Raw genomic sequence first — 16,009 nt, 5'->3', positions numbered from 1 at the left:
TTCTGGTTCCAAAGTCTTCACTATAAGTTGAGCAAATTCTAGATCCCTTCGGCCTCTGGCTCTATGCTACCAGAAGGTCACTGTATCAGCCAAACCCCAAACCCAGCCCCTTCTATGTTCTCATAAAACATGAGTCACACCAGACATTTTCTGAGTTGAGGCTGCAGATTGGCGATCACAGATCACGGGGAAGGGTTACATCCCCAAGCGGCCCAGTGGCCCCTGCCCCTCACTCTCTCTACTCCGACCTCTCACTCCCCTGTTCCATCTCCAGCTCAGGACGTAGCAGTGGGGATATCACCTCGGGGCCTCACTCTCCCCTCTAAGCCAAGTGCAGTGTTATCGTCTAAAAATGCTGAGTACTTTCCCTGGAGGGAACCATAATGAATAAAATTTTCTCTATTCCCTTCCATACAAATAAAGATTATATACTTGAATATATTCTTGTTACGGCTGATGACTATGGTAGGAAAAAAGCTGGAAAAATTGGTTTATGGATTTCATTTTATATCATGCAAAACAAAGAACAAACATGTATACAGAGTCAGTTGAAACTCAAAGACCTTTTAAGTCCTCGGGAAACAAAATTTAAATGTTATTCCCATAACGCTTAGTATTTCTGAACGTAAACATTTTGTAAATGGCATTGACCCTGAAATTTTTGTCTTTAGAGAATTGGATAGTAGGTGATAAATTATTTGAAGACAAACCATAGGGAGAAAACACCATATGAATTCAGATTATTCTACTGTGTGCAGCATTTGTATTTGTTCTAAGTATATCTGGCTTAAGACTATATATAAATTGAAAATTCTAAATTGTTTTGTTTCTTACTTTGAATCTACAAGTTACGCTGTTATATTTTCAGCACGTGATAGTCTTGGTAAATGTGGTAGAATATAAGTTAAAAGCTTTAATCCACAGTTGATATATTCTCGATTTCTTCTATATGTTCATAAACAAATAGAGTTTCCTGGAAAATGAGGTGTTTTGATAAGGTTTTCTTCCCTCCCAAATAATTATAGCCTATTTTACTCACTCAGTAGCTGGAAGGATGTACCTCCTTTCCATCATCACTCTTGGTCATATAATGACACTATTCACTAATTCATTTGAGGCATAAAATGTGGTCCCCTCTTCCCTGCTAAGAATATAAGTGTGATAGAGCCAGTTAACACAGATCTCATTAAGTGAGAAAAGGAAAAGAAAGGGGAAAGAAAGCAAAGAAAATAAAGACATAAAGAGGGCTAACATTCCATATAAATACTTAGTATTGAGCTATGTGGTGATGCTATTGCGATGATACTACTTACTGTACTTTTTTTTTTTTTTTTTTTTTTTTTTGCGGTACGCGGGCCTCTCACTGCTGTGGCCTCTCCCATTGCGGAGCACAGGCTCCGGACGTGCAGGCTCAGCGGCCATGGCTCACGGGCCTAGCCGCTCTGTGGCGTGTGGGATCTTCCCGGACCGGGGCACGAACCCGTGTCCCCTGCATCGGCAGGCGGACTCTCAACCACTGCGCCACCAGGGAAGCCCCCTTACCGTACTTCTTACCTCCCAGCTGCAAATCAGGTTATGCCAGAAAGTGGTGTGAAATGCAAAGAGCACGGGCGACACAGTCATCTTGGTAACTTCTTCATCCTGAACAAGAGACCTACCGGGTCTGCGAGATATAACAGTGACAGCTCACTCACTCTGCACATTATGAATACACAGTGCGTTTGTCCCATTTCCATGACTATATTATGGCATAGGTGTTGCCAGTAGACAGCATGTTTGTTTTCCTTACAGCAGAATTATGTATTCTTCAAAGTGCTGTGGCTTTATTCATTTTTATATGGCAAACTGAAGCTCAGCGTCTTTGACAAAGACTTATTCAAAGGGATAACTTACCATAAAAAAAAGCTGGTGCCTACGGAATAAAATAAAGCAAGGGTGGTATCCCTTAAAACGAACTTCTTTCAACTTCAGTTAAGTCAATAATACCGGTAGAAATGTGTTAATGTGTCTTCCTCTGAAATGAGTATTCCTGAAATTTGACAGTTGTCCCTATTTAACATCAGATATGCCATGGCCCCTTATCTATTAGCTGTAGATGGACATGTTTGAGAATTTAGCATTTTCCCACAAAATGAGAGAAAGCTTCTGCTCAGAGATTTCCAGAACCCCTGGATGCCTCACTATACAGTATGCATGATTTCTATTCTGTGTGAGTTGAAGAAATAATTAGAGAAATAGTAAAACTTGTTAGGCCTATGGATGTTTGGAATTATTAGCTAATTCCTTCTCTTTCTCAGTCATTAATACAGTATGCTCTTCAGAAATGAAAATTATCAAACTTAGACCAAGATAAAATCAGCCCACTCCTAAAATAAAAGTCTCCCTGGGTGGGTGAGGGGAGGTGGTAGTTAATGTCTTTGTCATATGTCTAATCTTTCACTTATGTCCTCATACAAATTTATCTCTGACCGTATTTTAAACATGAGTTTCAATTTTTTGTTTTTTACTTCTGTCTGAGCTCTTAGGTCATTAATTACTGATTTTTTGTTGTTGTTTTTTGATCTTAACCAAATTAACTACCTGCCCTCCTTATTTTAGTTAGCATTATTCAGTGAACTATTTTTTTAAAAAAGCAGTTATCTAAAGGAAAATATTATATTATCTTCACTGTTTAATTGTTTAAGAAAATTATCTGAAGGCTTTTTAAAAACTGGGCTGTGATGACACTGATTATGAGCTGTGTTACTCCTTCATAAAATTAACTGCCACATTTTGATTTGCAGGATCTCCAAAGGTGGGTAAATGGTGCTAATCAACATGGCTTTGTCCTGGTATCTTTCGGAGCTGGTGTCAAGTATCTGTCAGAAGACATTGCTAACAAACTGGCAGGAGCTCTGGGGAGATTGCCCCAAAAAGTGATTTGGAGGTAAGGTAATAATATAGGTTGTTTGTTCACTCTTGATTTTCCATATCCTCTTACTTAGCCCGCAGGTCTGAGTAAAGCACAGCCCATTGATTCCCTGGCAATATTAGCAGGATGCCTTTTGTTTCTTAGTGTATCGAAATCTAGGGATTAACTTATATAATACTCTGTGATGGTTAAAAAGACATCTAGCCCATAGCATAAAAAGAAGATCTGATGCACAATGATGTATTCTTGTGATGGGAGCATTTTTATGTTACCCTCATTTACCCTTCTATTATTTATTATCACTTAAAAATGTGTAATTGCATACATTTCTGTATACTCCTTCAAGTCAGTGTTGGAATGAGGAAAAAATGATGGATGAATGATTAAATAGGTAAAATGTTTCATGGAACCTTTTGGGCTCCCACTTTGTCTATAAATACTTCCGATTTCCTTTATCCAAGAGATCAGGCCTTTAAAAATACAGTAACTTGGGCTTCCCTGGTGGCGCAGTGATTGAGAGTCCGCCTGCCGATGCAGGGGACACGGGTTCGTGCCCCGGTCCGGGAAGATCCCACATGCCGCGGAGCAGCTGGGCCCGTGAGCCATGGCCGCTGAGCCTGCATGTCCGGAGCCTGTGCTCCGCAACGGGAGAGGCCACAGAAGTGAGAGGCCCGCGTACCGCAAAGAAAAAAATAATACAGTAACTTGCCAATTAATGCTAGTCAAAACAGACCCCACTTCTTCTTGGAGGCACTGCCAACATGTGTCTGTCTCTGGAGTTTCTAACGCAGTGTCTAAACTTGGATCTGGACACTTATTTAGTGTGTATTTACTTAGTACCTGTCCCCACCATTGGGCTCTAGGGATACAGCAGTGATCAAGGTCAGCCCCAGTGTCAAGCCATTACAAGTAGGCTCTGAGTGATAGGGGTTTTTCCTTTGTAACAAATGTGGGAGGATTAGCTCCTCCTTATCCTGGCTAAGCTATGAAATGGATACGTATTTTATTCCAATGGTTTAAGACTTCTCCCTTTGGATTCCAGTCCTATTGGATTTCTTCTATTAGGCTTAACCCAGAAAGTGCCCCTTCTACTTTATTTGGAACAGTTTTGTATCTGCTTATTTCAAACTCTTGCCATTCTCTTAGTTGATAAGCACTGTATGGTTTATCTTTCAAAGGTCAAGGCAGGAAACAGCCTAATTATGTCCTTTGCCCCACAGAACTGTCTCTGGGGCCCAGCTAGGGAAGAGTACTTCCTGCTTTCTTCCAGTTCTCGAGCCTTCCCTCAGTTTCTGGGTGTCCAGATGGGAGCTATTGACTGCCCAGTGGTGGCCCTTGCTGGTCGTTCCTGTTTCACCTTCTAGCTGGTAGAAAATGACTTTCTAGCATAGGGTCATTTGGTTGCTATTTCCCCCATCTCTGTGGATAGGGGAGGAGAGCTGAAGGAAAATAGATCTCAGTATAATCAGAGTGTTTCTTATTTATCCCTCAATGAAAATGTGAAAAAGAAACGGAAATTTTTGTTGTTACTAAAACATTTCTTCCCTCTTAAGAATGTCAACGAAAGATCATGTAACATTGATTTTAAATCCAAAAATTTAACCAGAGAGTTCATACGAGGAGTAAAGTGTGATTTTTTGGAAGATTCATAGTCTGGTGTAAATTTCAGGTTTTCTGGAACCAAACCAAAGAATCTGGGAAACAACACCAAGCTCATAGAATGGTTACCACAAAATGACCTGCTTGGTAAGTCAGTGACATGTGGGTGCTTACTTGGCTTTTAGATTTTAATTGTGTAAATATGAGATTTACACTCGAGTGGCTTATACAATACATGTATGGTGTATGATAGAATCATTATGTTATCTAGTGCGTTAAGTCCTAGATTTCAGACCAACAAGGCAAACCTTTAGTTATTGGCAAATAATTTTAAAGTATAATCATTTAGGCCTATAAATTAAAATTTTTAGACCAGTCACAAATTTTAATTTTCTGAAAAATATACTTAATACTATATAAGCTAGTGGTGAATAAAGTTATACCTAGTTATGTCGATCAGCTAAAAGTAGTAAAATTAAAACAGTGAAAACTTAGATTTATGTTATAGTTTTACTACAGATGTATCCAAGAACCCAGAGAAATTTGAAATTATTCATTTGTTTGAAAACACAGAGAAGCAGAAAGCCAAAATAACAGTCAACTTATTTTAACTTTACTTGGATTATCTGCCTAGATTTTACCCTAAATCACTGGGCACTTTTGAACACTTTATTTCTTTTGATTTATTTATTTCTTGGGGTTCTGATCCTCAACTCAAAATTAAAATACCAATTATATGCATATCTTTTAAGATATCTGAATCTGAATCTAATTCTGTTTAATAAGCACAGATAGTAAAATGTAAATTGTTTTATTCATTAAATCTCTAGGAAAATATAAGGCCATATTATTCTTTAAGATATTACTTATTAAGGAAATTATAAAAATGTTACTGATTTTGGCAATATCGACCATCATTTGTTCAATAATACTAATCTAACAGATTATGTAAAAGTAGCTTTAAGTTATATTCTTAAAAATAGAGTTTTAAAGAATATCTTTTAGAAGCTAAATTGACCCCCTAAAAACCTGCAAATTGAATTTTGTAACTAAAAAACAGTAAGTATATATATAAATAATTCCTTTTGTTTAGTTTATTGTAAATGTTATTCTATAAATGGTAAAACTGAGAAAAAAATAACAAGACAGTTTACCTTTTTTGATGTTTGTATTTTTTTTCTTTTTCTTTTTTATGTCTTTACTATTATGACTTCAGATTCCATAGAAGGTAGGAAGGAAGCAGTAAATTTAAATAAGATATCTCGACCATCAGCCATCTCAGTTCAGCAGGGGCACTGCTGTCTGGGAGCATCTAAACTGGTCTTATGGGTTTTTTTCTGCGAGGCTCTACAGCAAGGTGTAGCTACACCCAGAGGCCCTCCTCAAGTTCACATCTCTTCTGGGTTCCTCAGAATCTCAGCTGTCTGCGTTTTCTGAGATTAGCATCCTTTTTAACTCTAGCCATGACCTTTGTGGGTCCTCTGTTGGTTTCTAACTATGCTCAGAAGATTCCTCCAGGATGAAAAGCAGGAACCAAATCAGTGTCTCTCCCCTCCCCTCCTCTCATGACACTCCCCCCTGCTCTCGATACACCAGCTCTGCATTATTTTTCACTGCTGGGCTTGGTGATAATAAAGTTTTGTTCAAAGAAAAAGGGTTGGTTCTACTACTGAAAAGAAAGTTTGAAATCCACTGCGAGGGTAGATCCCTTAGTTGGGCTGAGTTGAGAAGCCGTTTGTGGGTCAGAGCAAGAGACACTGAGTGACCAGCCTGCTAGATGTTGAGGTGGGAGAGTCCTGGAGCCCCATTGAGACCCAGGTTCACACACAGAGTTCGTTTTTTTACTTGATGTATGTTTATCTTAAATGTTTGTGTTTTTGCAAGCTATGATTCCTTTCTGGCCATAGAGCACCTATCCTGAGTGCAGTGTTTCTTTGTCTTACACTTTTTATGCAAAACTTCCTGCTCAGAAGGAGATCTGGATTTTTAAATACCTCATTAATTTTGATGAATTATCTCTTTTATCTCCATGACAGCTAGATGTTACGTGATGTCCCATCTCTTACAACTAACTTTTGTAACTGTCTGTCCCTACATGTTTTTATACCTAAAATGTAAAATCAGACCCTAAGATTGTGTAGCACAGGTGCTGATATGACTTGAATGTTGTAAATGCTAAGCACCGTACAATGTTCCTCTTTGGGTAAGCACAGAAACTCTTCATGGACATCTGGAATCCAGCCCCACATTTTTACATATGTTTTTTTTGCAAAGTGTGTTTGACTTTAATATAGATAAATGCTTGAGTAGCCAGAAAGTGAGTGTCTGTGTTTAGTAGAATGTGATTGCCCCCTGGTACTTTCTGTCATTTTTTGCTTTCATTGATATCCTGTTAATTATTGGCCATTTGAATGCAGTTGATAATTTGTGTTTTGGGAGAAGATATCATGATATAATTCTTAAAGTTATAAATGTTAGCTTAAAAATGGCTTTTAACTGATATATGTAAATCAGATAATTATGTATATAATAAGCATTGTAATTGGTATAGAGCAGTAATCTGTGAAACTGTGCCTTTAAAAATCCTATATCTGAAATGCATGTTTATTTTAATATCAGCTTTTAAGAAATTTCTGGAAAATCTCTTCCTAGAACAATACACAATATTCTAAGTTGTTTTCTTTTTTAATCCTTCTTTAGGGCATTCAAATATTAAAGCCTTCCTGAGCCATGGTGGTTTGAATAGTATTTTTGAAACTATGTATCATGGTGTTCCTGTAGTGGGAATCCCACTCTTTGGAGACCATTATGATACTATGACCCGGGTACAGGCAAAAGGTATGGGGATACTGCTAGAATGGAAGACAGTTACTGAAGGAGAGCTGTATGAAGCACTAGTGAAAGTTATCAATAATCCCAGGTAAGGTTTCAATTAATATTAAAGCAGATGAAATATATATACCACAGCACATTGTCAATAGCTGATTATTGCCAGTAGGTTGTCAATAAACTAATTATAGAAATATCCTTTAGATTCCTGTGTATAATGCCTTGTGCATGTTTCTGTCATTTGAAAAATAGAAATAGCAATCATTTGGCCAGCCTTGTATGACCTTGAATAATATTCTGCCAAGGTTTGACAAACTAAGGAAAAACTACCATGGGAACCATTGGGTCCCTACTGTGTGTCCATTTTTGTGTCCTTTATCTCATTTTGATGCTCATAAAACTATATATCACCGTTCTCCTTATTCATATTATAGAGATGAGGCACTTGAAACTCAGAGAGCTTATGTAATTTGCCCATAGTTACAAAGCTATTAGAGTAGGAATTTGAACCAGGACTGTCTGATTCCAAAGCTGGTGCTCTTGATACTGCCTGGTGCTGGGTTTCCCTAGTGCGGGGCGTCAATGAAATGCCGAGATTTTTTTACTCAGGTGAATGACTAGTCAGAATCTTTATTTTATTTTTTTTCTTAAATTCTTGATGTGTCTTGAGTTAACCCAGTTCACAACTGAGCCTGAAAGAGTAGAGAGTTGCCCTGTGTAGTTTTAAAACAAAGCAACAATATTTCCCATTTTTACGTGACATTTAATTGATCTTGCCTTTCAAATGGCATTAATGTCTGAAGAGTGTGAGCTTCTTCTGTTTATACCCAGGGTAGATGGCATAACAGTAGACTGAGAAACGCTGCCATATTCTAAGAAACAACCAACAATAAGAACAATTCTTTCATATAAAGCGATGTAGCTTTTAGGTAAAAGGCCGGGTTCAAGTGCACTGCAGTTCGTTATGCTGTCTTATGTGGGCTTGGAGGTGGCCTTCATGTGCTGACCCCTTAGAGGATCCAGTGTCTTGGTCACAGCTCTTGGCACTTGGATCAGTATGTTTGCTGATCTGAGGTACCTGACTGTGAGATCCCTTCATCTGTGTTCTGTAGCCTTTCTTTTAAAAGTCTAGTGTTTTTCAAAATGTGATGTTCTTATGGAAGATGATATGTATCATACAGGCTTTTAAAGGAAGATTTGTACAATGCAGCCCTCAAGTAGAGTTTGTAGAGAGATAGTGGCAGAGCTGCCGAGATTGGGTCGGTTATGCAGAAAAAGCAGAAGTCTGGATCATCCACACAAAATCAGCCTGGCTGTGTTCTGTGAGGTGTAAAAGGGGCCAAATCAGAGACCAGGCTATAGTCTTAGGTCACACTGCGATTAAATCCCAGCTATGCCATCTTCAAGTATACATATGTGCTTGATTTCAAACTAGGTTTTATTTTGTTTAGTGAATAAATTTATATGCTTCCACAAAGTATCCATATAAGATAAATAATTAGTTATTTGCATATAACCCTTGAAAAGTTTAAATATTTAACTAAAGCCTTTTGCACTTTCAGGGTAGGAAGATGTCTTTATTCATTGTAAAAATGACAATGATTCAGGTAGTACGTTCTTTGCTAAAAGTAATTATATGTAAACTTAAGGCATTTATCTTTTTTGTTTCAAATACATGATAATGTTCCATATTTAACATGCCATAATTATTGAAAAGGCTGATTTGATTCACTAATATTGTGTCCAAGATATTCTAGTTTAAACCAATAGTGCTAAAGAAGTATCACTTATTTCTTTTTTACTCAACTTGAACCATGTCTTCCTTCTTCCCATACTAGTTGTTTGGGTTTATTTACTGAAAGCTATTGCTTTTGTTCTTTGGAAGGAATTCTTTTGAATCTGGAGATTTTATTAAAGCAAGTTGTAGAGAAAGATGGGTAGTTAATCCTTATGAACTTAACACATATCCAGCCCTTGGTTATTACTTTTTTTTTTTTTTTTTTTTTTTGCGGTACACGGGCCTCTCACTGCTGTGGCCTCTCCCGTTGCAGAGCATAGGCTCCGGACGCGCAGGCTCAGCGGCCATGGCTCACGGGCCCAGCCGCTCCGTGGCATGTGGGATCTTCCCAGACCGGGGCACGAACCCACGTCCCCTGCATCAGCAGGCGGACTCTCAACCACTGCGCCACCAGGGAAGCCCAGTTATTACTTTTGATAGGAGACACTTCCCCCCTTTTGTAAAATAAAATGTGCAAGTCACATGAGCCCCTTACAAGGTAATTTGTTTTATTAAAAGTAATTTTATCCAAGACATTCATAAGGAGAGTTTAGAAGTGGCCTTAAGTGACCATTTTAATCACACTGTTCTTTTTTTTTTCCCCACAAACTTTATATTCCTACTGGTAGAAATTTTGGGTTGTCAAGCAAACTATGCTGAAAGGACAGTGTCACTTGCTACCTCTGAAAGGGGGAAGCTTGGAAAATTGGGCCGGGCAGTGACTTTATGAGTCTGCTCTTGGGGAGAAGTAAAGGTCTGAGCGATGAGGCTCTACTCCATACTCACGTAAGCTAGGGCAGGTAAGGACTGGTTCTGGACCAGTGAGCCTATTGGAATTTCATAGGTGGCAATGAAGCCAGAGTCCCTGCAGAAGGATCTTTGTCACATGCAGTCTGTTTAATCATCTCTAGAGAATGGGCCATAGTCTCATGACATTAAGGTACCTGAGGACCAAGATGTTTTTAATCCTCCTTCTTCTATGTTAAAATAGAAGGTTGAATTTCATTTTCTAAGATACCATGTTTCACTTCCGTATTTTAAAGATGCCCTTTTATCCTGTAAGAATTTTCTCACAAAACAGAGTAATCAAATGTTTCTAATTTACCTTTTGCCATTGATTAGAAATAATGATAAATTACAAAGCAAGGCCTCTTAATAGTACAAGGAATATTACAGGGATGGCCTCTTAATATTTGGGTGAGGTTTTACACTTTTAAACCAACTGGGTTTATTATATAACAGTAATTTTGTTGTAAGGCTAGGATGACACAGAAAATGGGCTTTTTCTTTTAAAAAATTTACTTATATAAGTATTCAAAATACAGGAAAACAATTAAAAATAACAATAGGTAACAACAGTTTACAGTTTTTTTCTATAGTTTTTTCACAAACTTTTCAACACATGGTAGACAGTATGGCTTAGGAGAAAGATCATGGACCCTGGGAGGCAGGAAATTATGGCCATGAGGGCAGTCTTTTGTGGGTTTTTTTGTTTTTTTAGCGGTACGCGGGCCTCTCACTGCTGTGGCCTCTCCTGTTGCAGAGCACAAGCTCCGGACGCGCAGGCTCAGCGGCCATGGCTCATGGGCCCAGCCGCTCCGCAGCATGTGGGATCTTCCCGGACCGGGGCACGAACCCGTGTCCCCTGCATCGGCAGGCAGACTCTCAACCACTGCGCCACCAGGGAAGCCCGAGGGCAGTCTTTTGGATGATCTTCCCACCATCAGTCTCTTCCTTTCTTTAATCCTCTCCCCAAAGCTCTGGTTTAAAGCCAGTCTCTCTGATTTAATGGTCTTTGATTCTAAGAACAGGGCTGCATATCTTGTCATTCTGAACACACGGGAAGGAGACTCACGTTCCAGTCTAATTTCCAGCCAAACACCCCTGTGCTACATACTCTTTCCAAATAAGTTTGTTCTGGGCATACTCTTGCCCTCCCACCTTTATTACTTAGTTCACACTCTTCTCTTGGCCTGGCAAGTTTTCACATGTCCAAACTTTTGTTCCTGTATAAGGCACAGCTCGAGGGCCACACCCTCCATGATGTGTTTTGTAATCCTTCCAGGTGGAAATTATTTCTTACATTTGAACAATGCAAACTCTAATCAGAGATCCATGCTCAAAGGGGCTTTGTGCCAAAGATTGGCATAGAAATGTACAGTTAGATATTTTTGATCCTCTTTAGCTGATTTTTATCAATCATTTAAGAGTGTTGTCTTTATACGTATGTATATACATATACATATATGTATCTCTACTGCATATAATGTCACTCACATATGGCTTCATAGTGTTTGTCAACTCCTTTTCATCTGTTTACTAAATATAATAATCTCACTGTGTCAGCTAGTGCTGTTTTAAATCAGAACAAAATTAAATGTCACTGCTAAAAGGAAAAGGTGTTGGGACAAAATTCTGCATTTTTTTCCACCGTCCCTCTGTTTTAGAATCTAATAAATTCACTCCTCTTCCTGGTTGAGACTCATTGATTAATAGTATTTAAAAGCATATGAAGAGAAGGATTATGTGTATATAAGAGGCATGGTCTAGTGTAGAAGGAGCGTAGGATTTGGAGTCAGAAAAACTTGAATTTGAATCTCAAATTTGTAATCATGGTCAGGTCACTTGGTCTCTCTGATTTTCATTTTCCTTATCTGTGTAAAATTTATTTTACTGTGTTAGTATAAGGTAATGTGTTGAAAGCACTTATCACAGTGCCTGGCACATACTAGGTACTTAATACAGGATAGCTATTTTTATTATTTTCCCCATTTTTAACTTTAGGGAGTTACGATCCTGAGCCTTGTAGCTACATGATCATTCTGTGTCTTACCTCCACCTCATAGCTACCGTCAGAGGGCTCAGAAGCTTTCAGAAATCCACAAGGATCAACCTGGGCACCCTGTCAATCGGACTGTCTATTGGATCGATTACATTCTGCGTCACAATGGAGCCCATCACCTACGTGCCGCTGTCCATCAAATCTCTTTCTGTCAGTATTTTTTACTGGATGTTGCCTTTGTGCTTTTGCTTGGTGCTGCCTTGTTTTACTTCCTCTTGTCCTGGGTCACAAAATTTATCTACAGTAAAATCAAAAGTTTGTGGTCTAGAAATAAGCATAGCACAGTTAATGGACATTACCATAATGGAATCCCCAATGGCAAGTATAAAAGAAATGGCCACATTAAACATGAAAAGAAGGTGAAATGAGCCAACAGCCCACCTGATAGTAACAAATCTGTTCAGTCATTGAATTTTTATTGCTATAATTTAGTCTAACAACTACTAAAAGGAAAACATCAGTAAACAATTCTAACACTCCCTTATCTGATCTTACTAATGAAATTCTGTGGAATTAAGATGGCTGTAAAAAGCACAGACCTAAAATGCAAAAATGTATTTTATGTGAATACTGATGCAGAGAGTTTTGGCACTGAACCTTTTAGAAGCCTTAATTATTTAAATCAATTAAGTGACCGTGTCAGACTTTAGTTTTAAGTCTTGATATATGTGTGTCCCAGATAAGGAATGGTTTCTTTTCCCTTAAAAAGATTTGTTTGTGTATGTATGTGTGTGTGTATGTGTGTGTCTGTTTCCTAATTAAGATTATTTCAGCCAGCTGCTTGTTACATTTGTTGACGGTACAACACATTCAAGAATGAAATAGAAAGACGGTTAGGATCCAAACGTTTCTCTTCTAGAATTTCATATATGGGAGCTCAGAACACTACCATGAAAGAACACTTTTCTCTCAAAACTGAATGCAGAGGAAGAAAAGGAAAAGATAGATGACACTGGTTTTTGTACTTTTAGGGGTTTTTTGTTTATTCATTTTAGGTTTTTTGTTTTGTTTTAGTTTTACTTTTCTTACAGACTGTGGATACTTCTGGGGGAAAAAACATACAATTAAGTAAATGTATAAATTGGTTGTCACGTTTTACTTCTATTTTCTCCCTACCAATAATTTGCCTCTGGGAGAATTTTATAGTTTTTTTCTATTTCATTTTAATGAATAACAGTATGTTAAATGTATAATTAAAACAAAGCAACAAAGATCTGACTTTTGTTCAGAGTACTGAAGATTACTGCTTCTATGGCATCTTTAAACAGGGTTGTTATTTGAATGTTTTGTAACTGTTTGATGGCTTTTCTGTAATGTAATTTTTGAATGTTCAGGTGTGGTATTTCCAAAGTTTTAACTTTAAAAAAACACCTCCTTCATCCTATTTTGTTGTCTGGGCCACACAGTCTGTTACATAGGTGCCAACATTTAATTCTTTTCATTGGAACATTTGCTTTTCTCCATATTGGTACCTGCTTTGTCTGAGAGGTTTGAGATCTGGTTACCAAGTCAAACTTTACATGTTATACAGAAGTGACAGAGAAATTGTACTACTTGTTTGTGAAAATGAGTCCCCACTCCCCTCCTCACTGCCTTCACCCTCACTTCAATTGTGGCTGACATGGGACAGGAATAATATTCATTTGAGGATAGGGGTGCAAGTCACAGACATCACAAAATCAGGACCTCCCAACTGAACCGTTCACTTGCTGGCAACTACGAGTTTATTCCCTGTCATTCTGTTTACTTAGCATTTGCACTACACATGTTGAGTGTATGCTTTATTTATTTGTAGTTTGACATCTTATGTCTGACAGCTGACAGTAGAAAAATACAGCATCTACCTAATGACGTTCGCTAACATGGGAAGAGTTGTGAAAATTCTAGAATGCTTAAATCCTTATCATACACTATGACATAGAACTTCATCACACTCCCACCAGGAGCCACTCTCCTGTACTTAGAAATAATGTCACAAGTAGTTTTCTAGTGTACAATGCAGGCAAATATATTGCTGTCTGAATACTTGAAGAAATGGTATTACACATATAAGCCTATTAGTTATACCTTTTCACAATCTTATAATATTGCCGTTAAAAGGGAAAAAAGACACAGGCAATGAATGGTGGGATGGCAACAGGACTTAGAGTGTATGAATGAGTTGATTCTGCTTTTTTGGAATTGGATAAAGGTGACAGTAGGCATTCACTGGATGATTAAGCATAAATTAATCTCCACTGTGATCAAAACTTAAACAATAAACATTATTTAAAAATAGAGAAATGTTGTTGGAATAGAATTTTTATTCAGATTTTATTTCACAATATTATGTAAATCCATTATAAACATGTTTCTGAGACAGGTCTCCCAACCTTTATATGTGTATATGAGTGTGAAAACAGTGTTACATGTGAGAATTTTTTTAAATTATTATTAAACAGAGGTATTTACAAGTACATCAACATGGATCTTAAAATTGTCCCATAATTAAGAATGTTAAGTGTAGGTATTTACTGATCATTGTTGTTTTTTTTTGTTTTTTGTTTTTTTTAGTAAGCTTATTGTTAGCCAGTTTTGGTAAATAGAGTGATTTTAAATTTTCCACACTTGAGCTAGATTCTCTAATAAAGTAAAGTTTTCAAGAAGGTATTTATTCATTTATTTTTTAAAAAGAACCTCTGCAAGTATTTCTGTCGCTGGTCATCATATCAAATGCAAATGAGAATTAAGACATCAATCGTTTTTCCTCTAGAGCCATAACTTTTAATATCCCTCCACATAGACGTAGAGGCAGAATTTGAATGTCCGGTATTGAAGGGGAGTGGTGTTTAGGTTGAAGTGGTGGTTTATGATTGAAGTTGGAGAAAGCTAGAGATTCTCTCTTGAGGATGTAGACACTTTGTATTACAATCTGGGGACATTCTCAGACTCCCAAATACAACATTGATATCTTCTGACAAAGTCTCTGGTGGTGTTTATCAACTTAGGTTTGGGAGTACTGTCCTTAATGAATCACCTCTGAACCTTACCTATCCAACAACTTATTGACCACATCTCCCGCTAGATTGTGATACACAACACCCCTCTCCAACTGCTGAAATCCACCACACTAGATCCACAGAGGACTCCAATTCAGAAAATCCTATTCAGGTGATCTGCTATCTGCCCTTGCCCTCCTTCCCTTCTAGGAACCAGTAGTGGTGAGGCACTGCTGAGACAAGACATAGCATCCTGTTTTTTTCCCACCCATTTCCTGTTTCCACCAAAACTACAAGAATATTTATGCTCGGATGACCTGTCTCAGTGTCATGCTCCCAGCTTTGCCTTGTAATTAGGCAGATTAGACATTATAATTGGACACTGTGGGGCATAAAACTTGTGATGAAATTAACACGAAAGAAGTTCAGTTTGTTGTTGTGAAACATTTTGTGGACCATTGTTATTTATAAATGGTAAGAACCTTCTTTGAAATACACAACTGTAATGAATTGAAGAGAGAATATTTATTTATAAGCAAGAACTCAGGAACTGCCATGGAGGGGTGGGGAGTGGAAGTGACTTGACGTTCAGTGGATGCCTGTCCCATTGCAGACAGTATGCTGGATACCAGGGGAGTTTACAGATGATAAGGACAGTCTCTCCTTCAAGGAGCTTGTGATCTAGTGGGAGACATGGACACAGAAGTAACTATAATGTAAAGTGCTGGGGCCCATGGCAGATGGATGCGTAGGGTACTGTGGGAACACTTGGGAGGCAAGAATACATGTCAGAGAAGCCTCTCTGTGTGCACCAGAGAATCCACACTCACTGCTGGCTTGTCTTGTAACACAATGTCCATGCCGTTAATTGCTTCATCAGGAACGTCCTCATGAATTCATTTTTTGAATCAGGTATTGAATTCAAGCTCTGATTGTCTGAGGGGTCATGACTTTGAAGGCTTACCCCAACATTTACTAATCTTTAACTTTTGAATTTCTCATTTGTATGATGATGGTTACCTCATGGGCTTTTCTTGAATACATATACACACACCACACACACATACACACAC

General features: G+C 38.0%; 1 protein-coding gene across 3 annotated transcripts in view; it reads left to right on the top strand.

Annotated features, from left to right (window-relative positions):
* UGT8 (UDP glycosyltransferase 8) overlaps positions 1-14,599 on the top strand; it is a 93,787-nt gene extending 79,188 nt beyond the window's left edge. For all 3 annotated transcript variants that reach the window (XM_032633695.1, XM_032633696.1, XM_032633697.1), the window contains 4 exons: positions 2,784-2,926; positions 4,581-4,657; positions 7,211-7,430; positions 11,963-14,599. In XM_032633695.1, the coding sequence (XP_032489586.1) occupies positions 2,784-2,926; positions 4,581-4,657; positions 7,211-7,430; positions 11,963-12,326 (804 nt within the window). In that variant the 3' untranslated portion in view covers positions 12,327-14,599. The remainder of the gene's footprint in view (positions 1-2,783; positions 2,927-4,580; positions 4,658-7,210; positions 7,431-11,962) is intronic.
* Positions 14,600-16,009: the final 1,410 nt, after the last annotated feature.

Source organism: Phocoena sinus, chromosome 5 (assembly GCF_008692025.1).
Source record: "Phocoena sinus isolate mPhoSin1 chromosome 5, mPhoSin1.pri, whole genome shotgun sequence".
NCBI lineage: Eukaryota > Metazoa > Chordata > Mammalia > Artiodactyla > Phocoenidae > Phocoena > Phocoena sinus.
The sequence above is the reverse complement of the archived record's forward strand: the minus strand, read 5'-3'. Positions and strand labels throughout refer to the sequence as shown.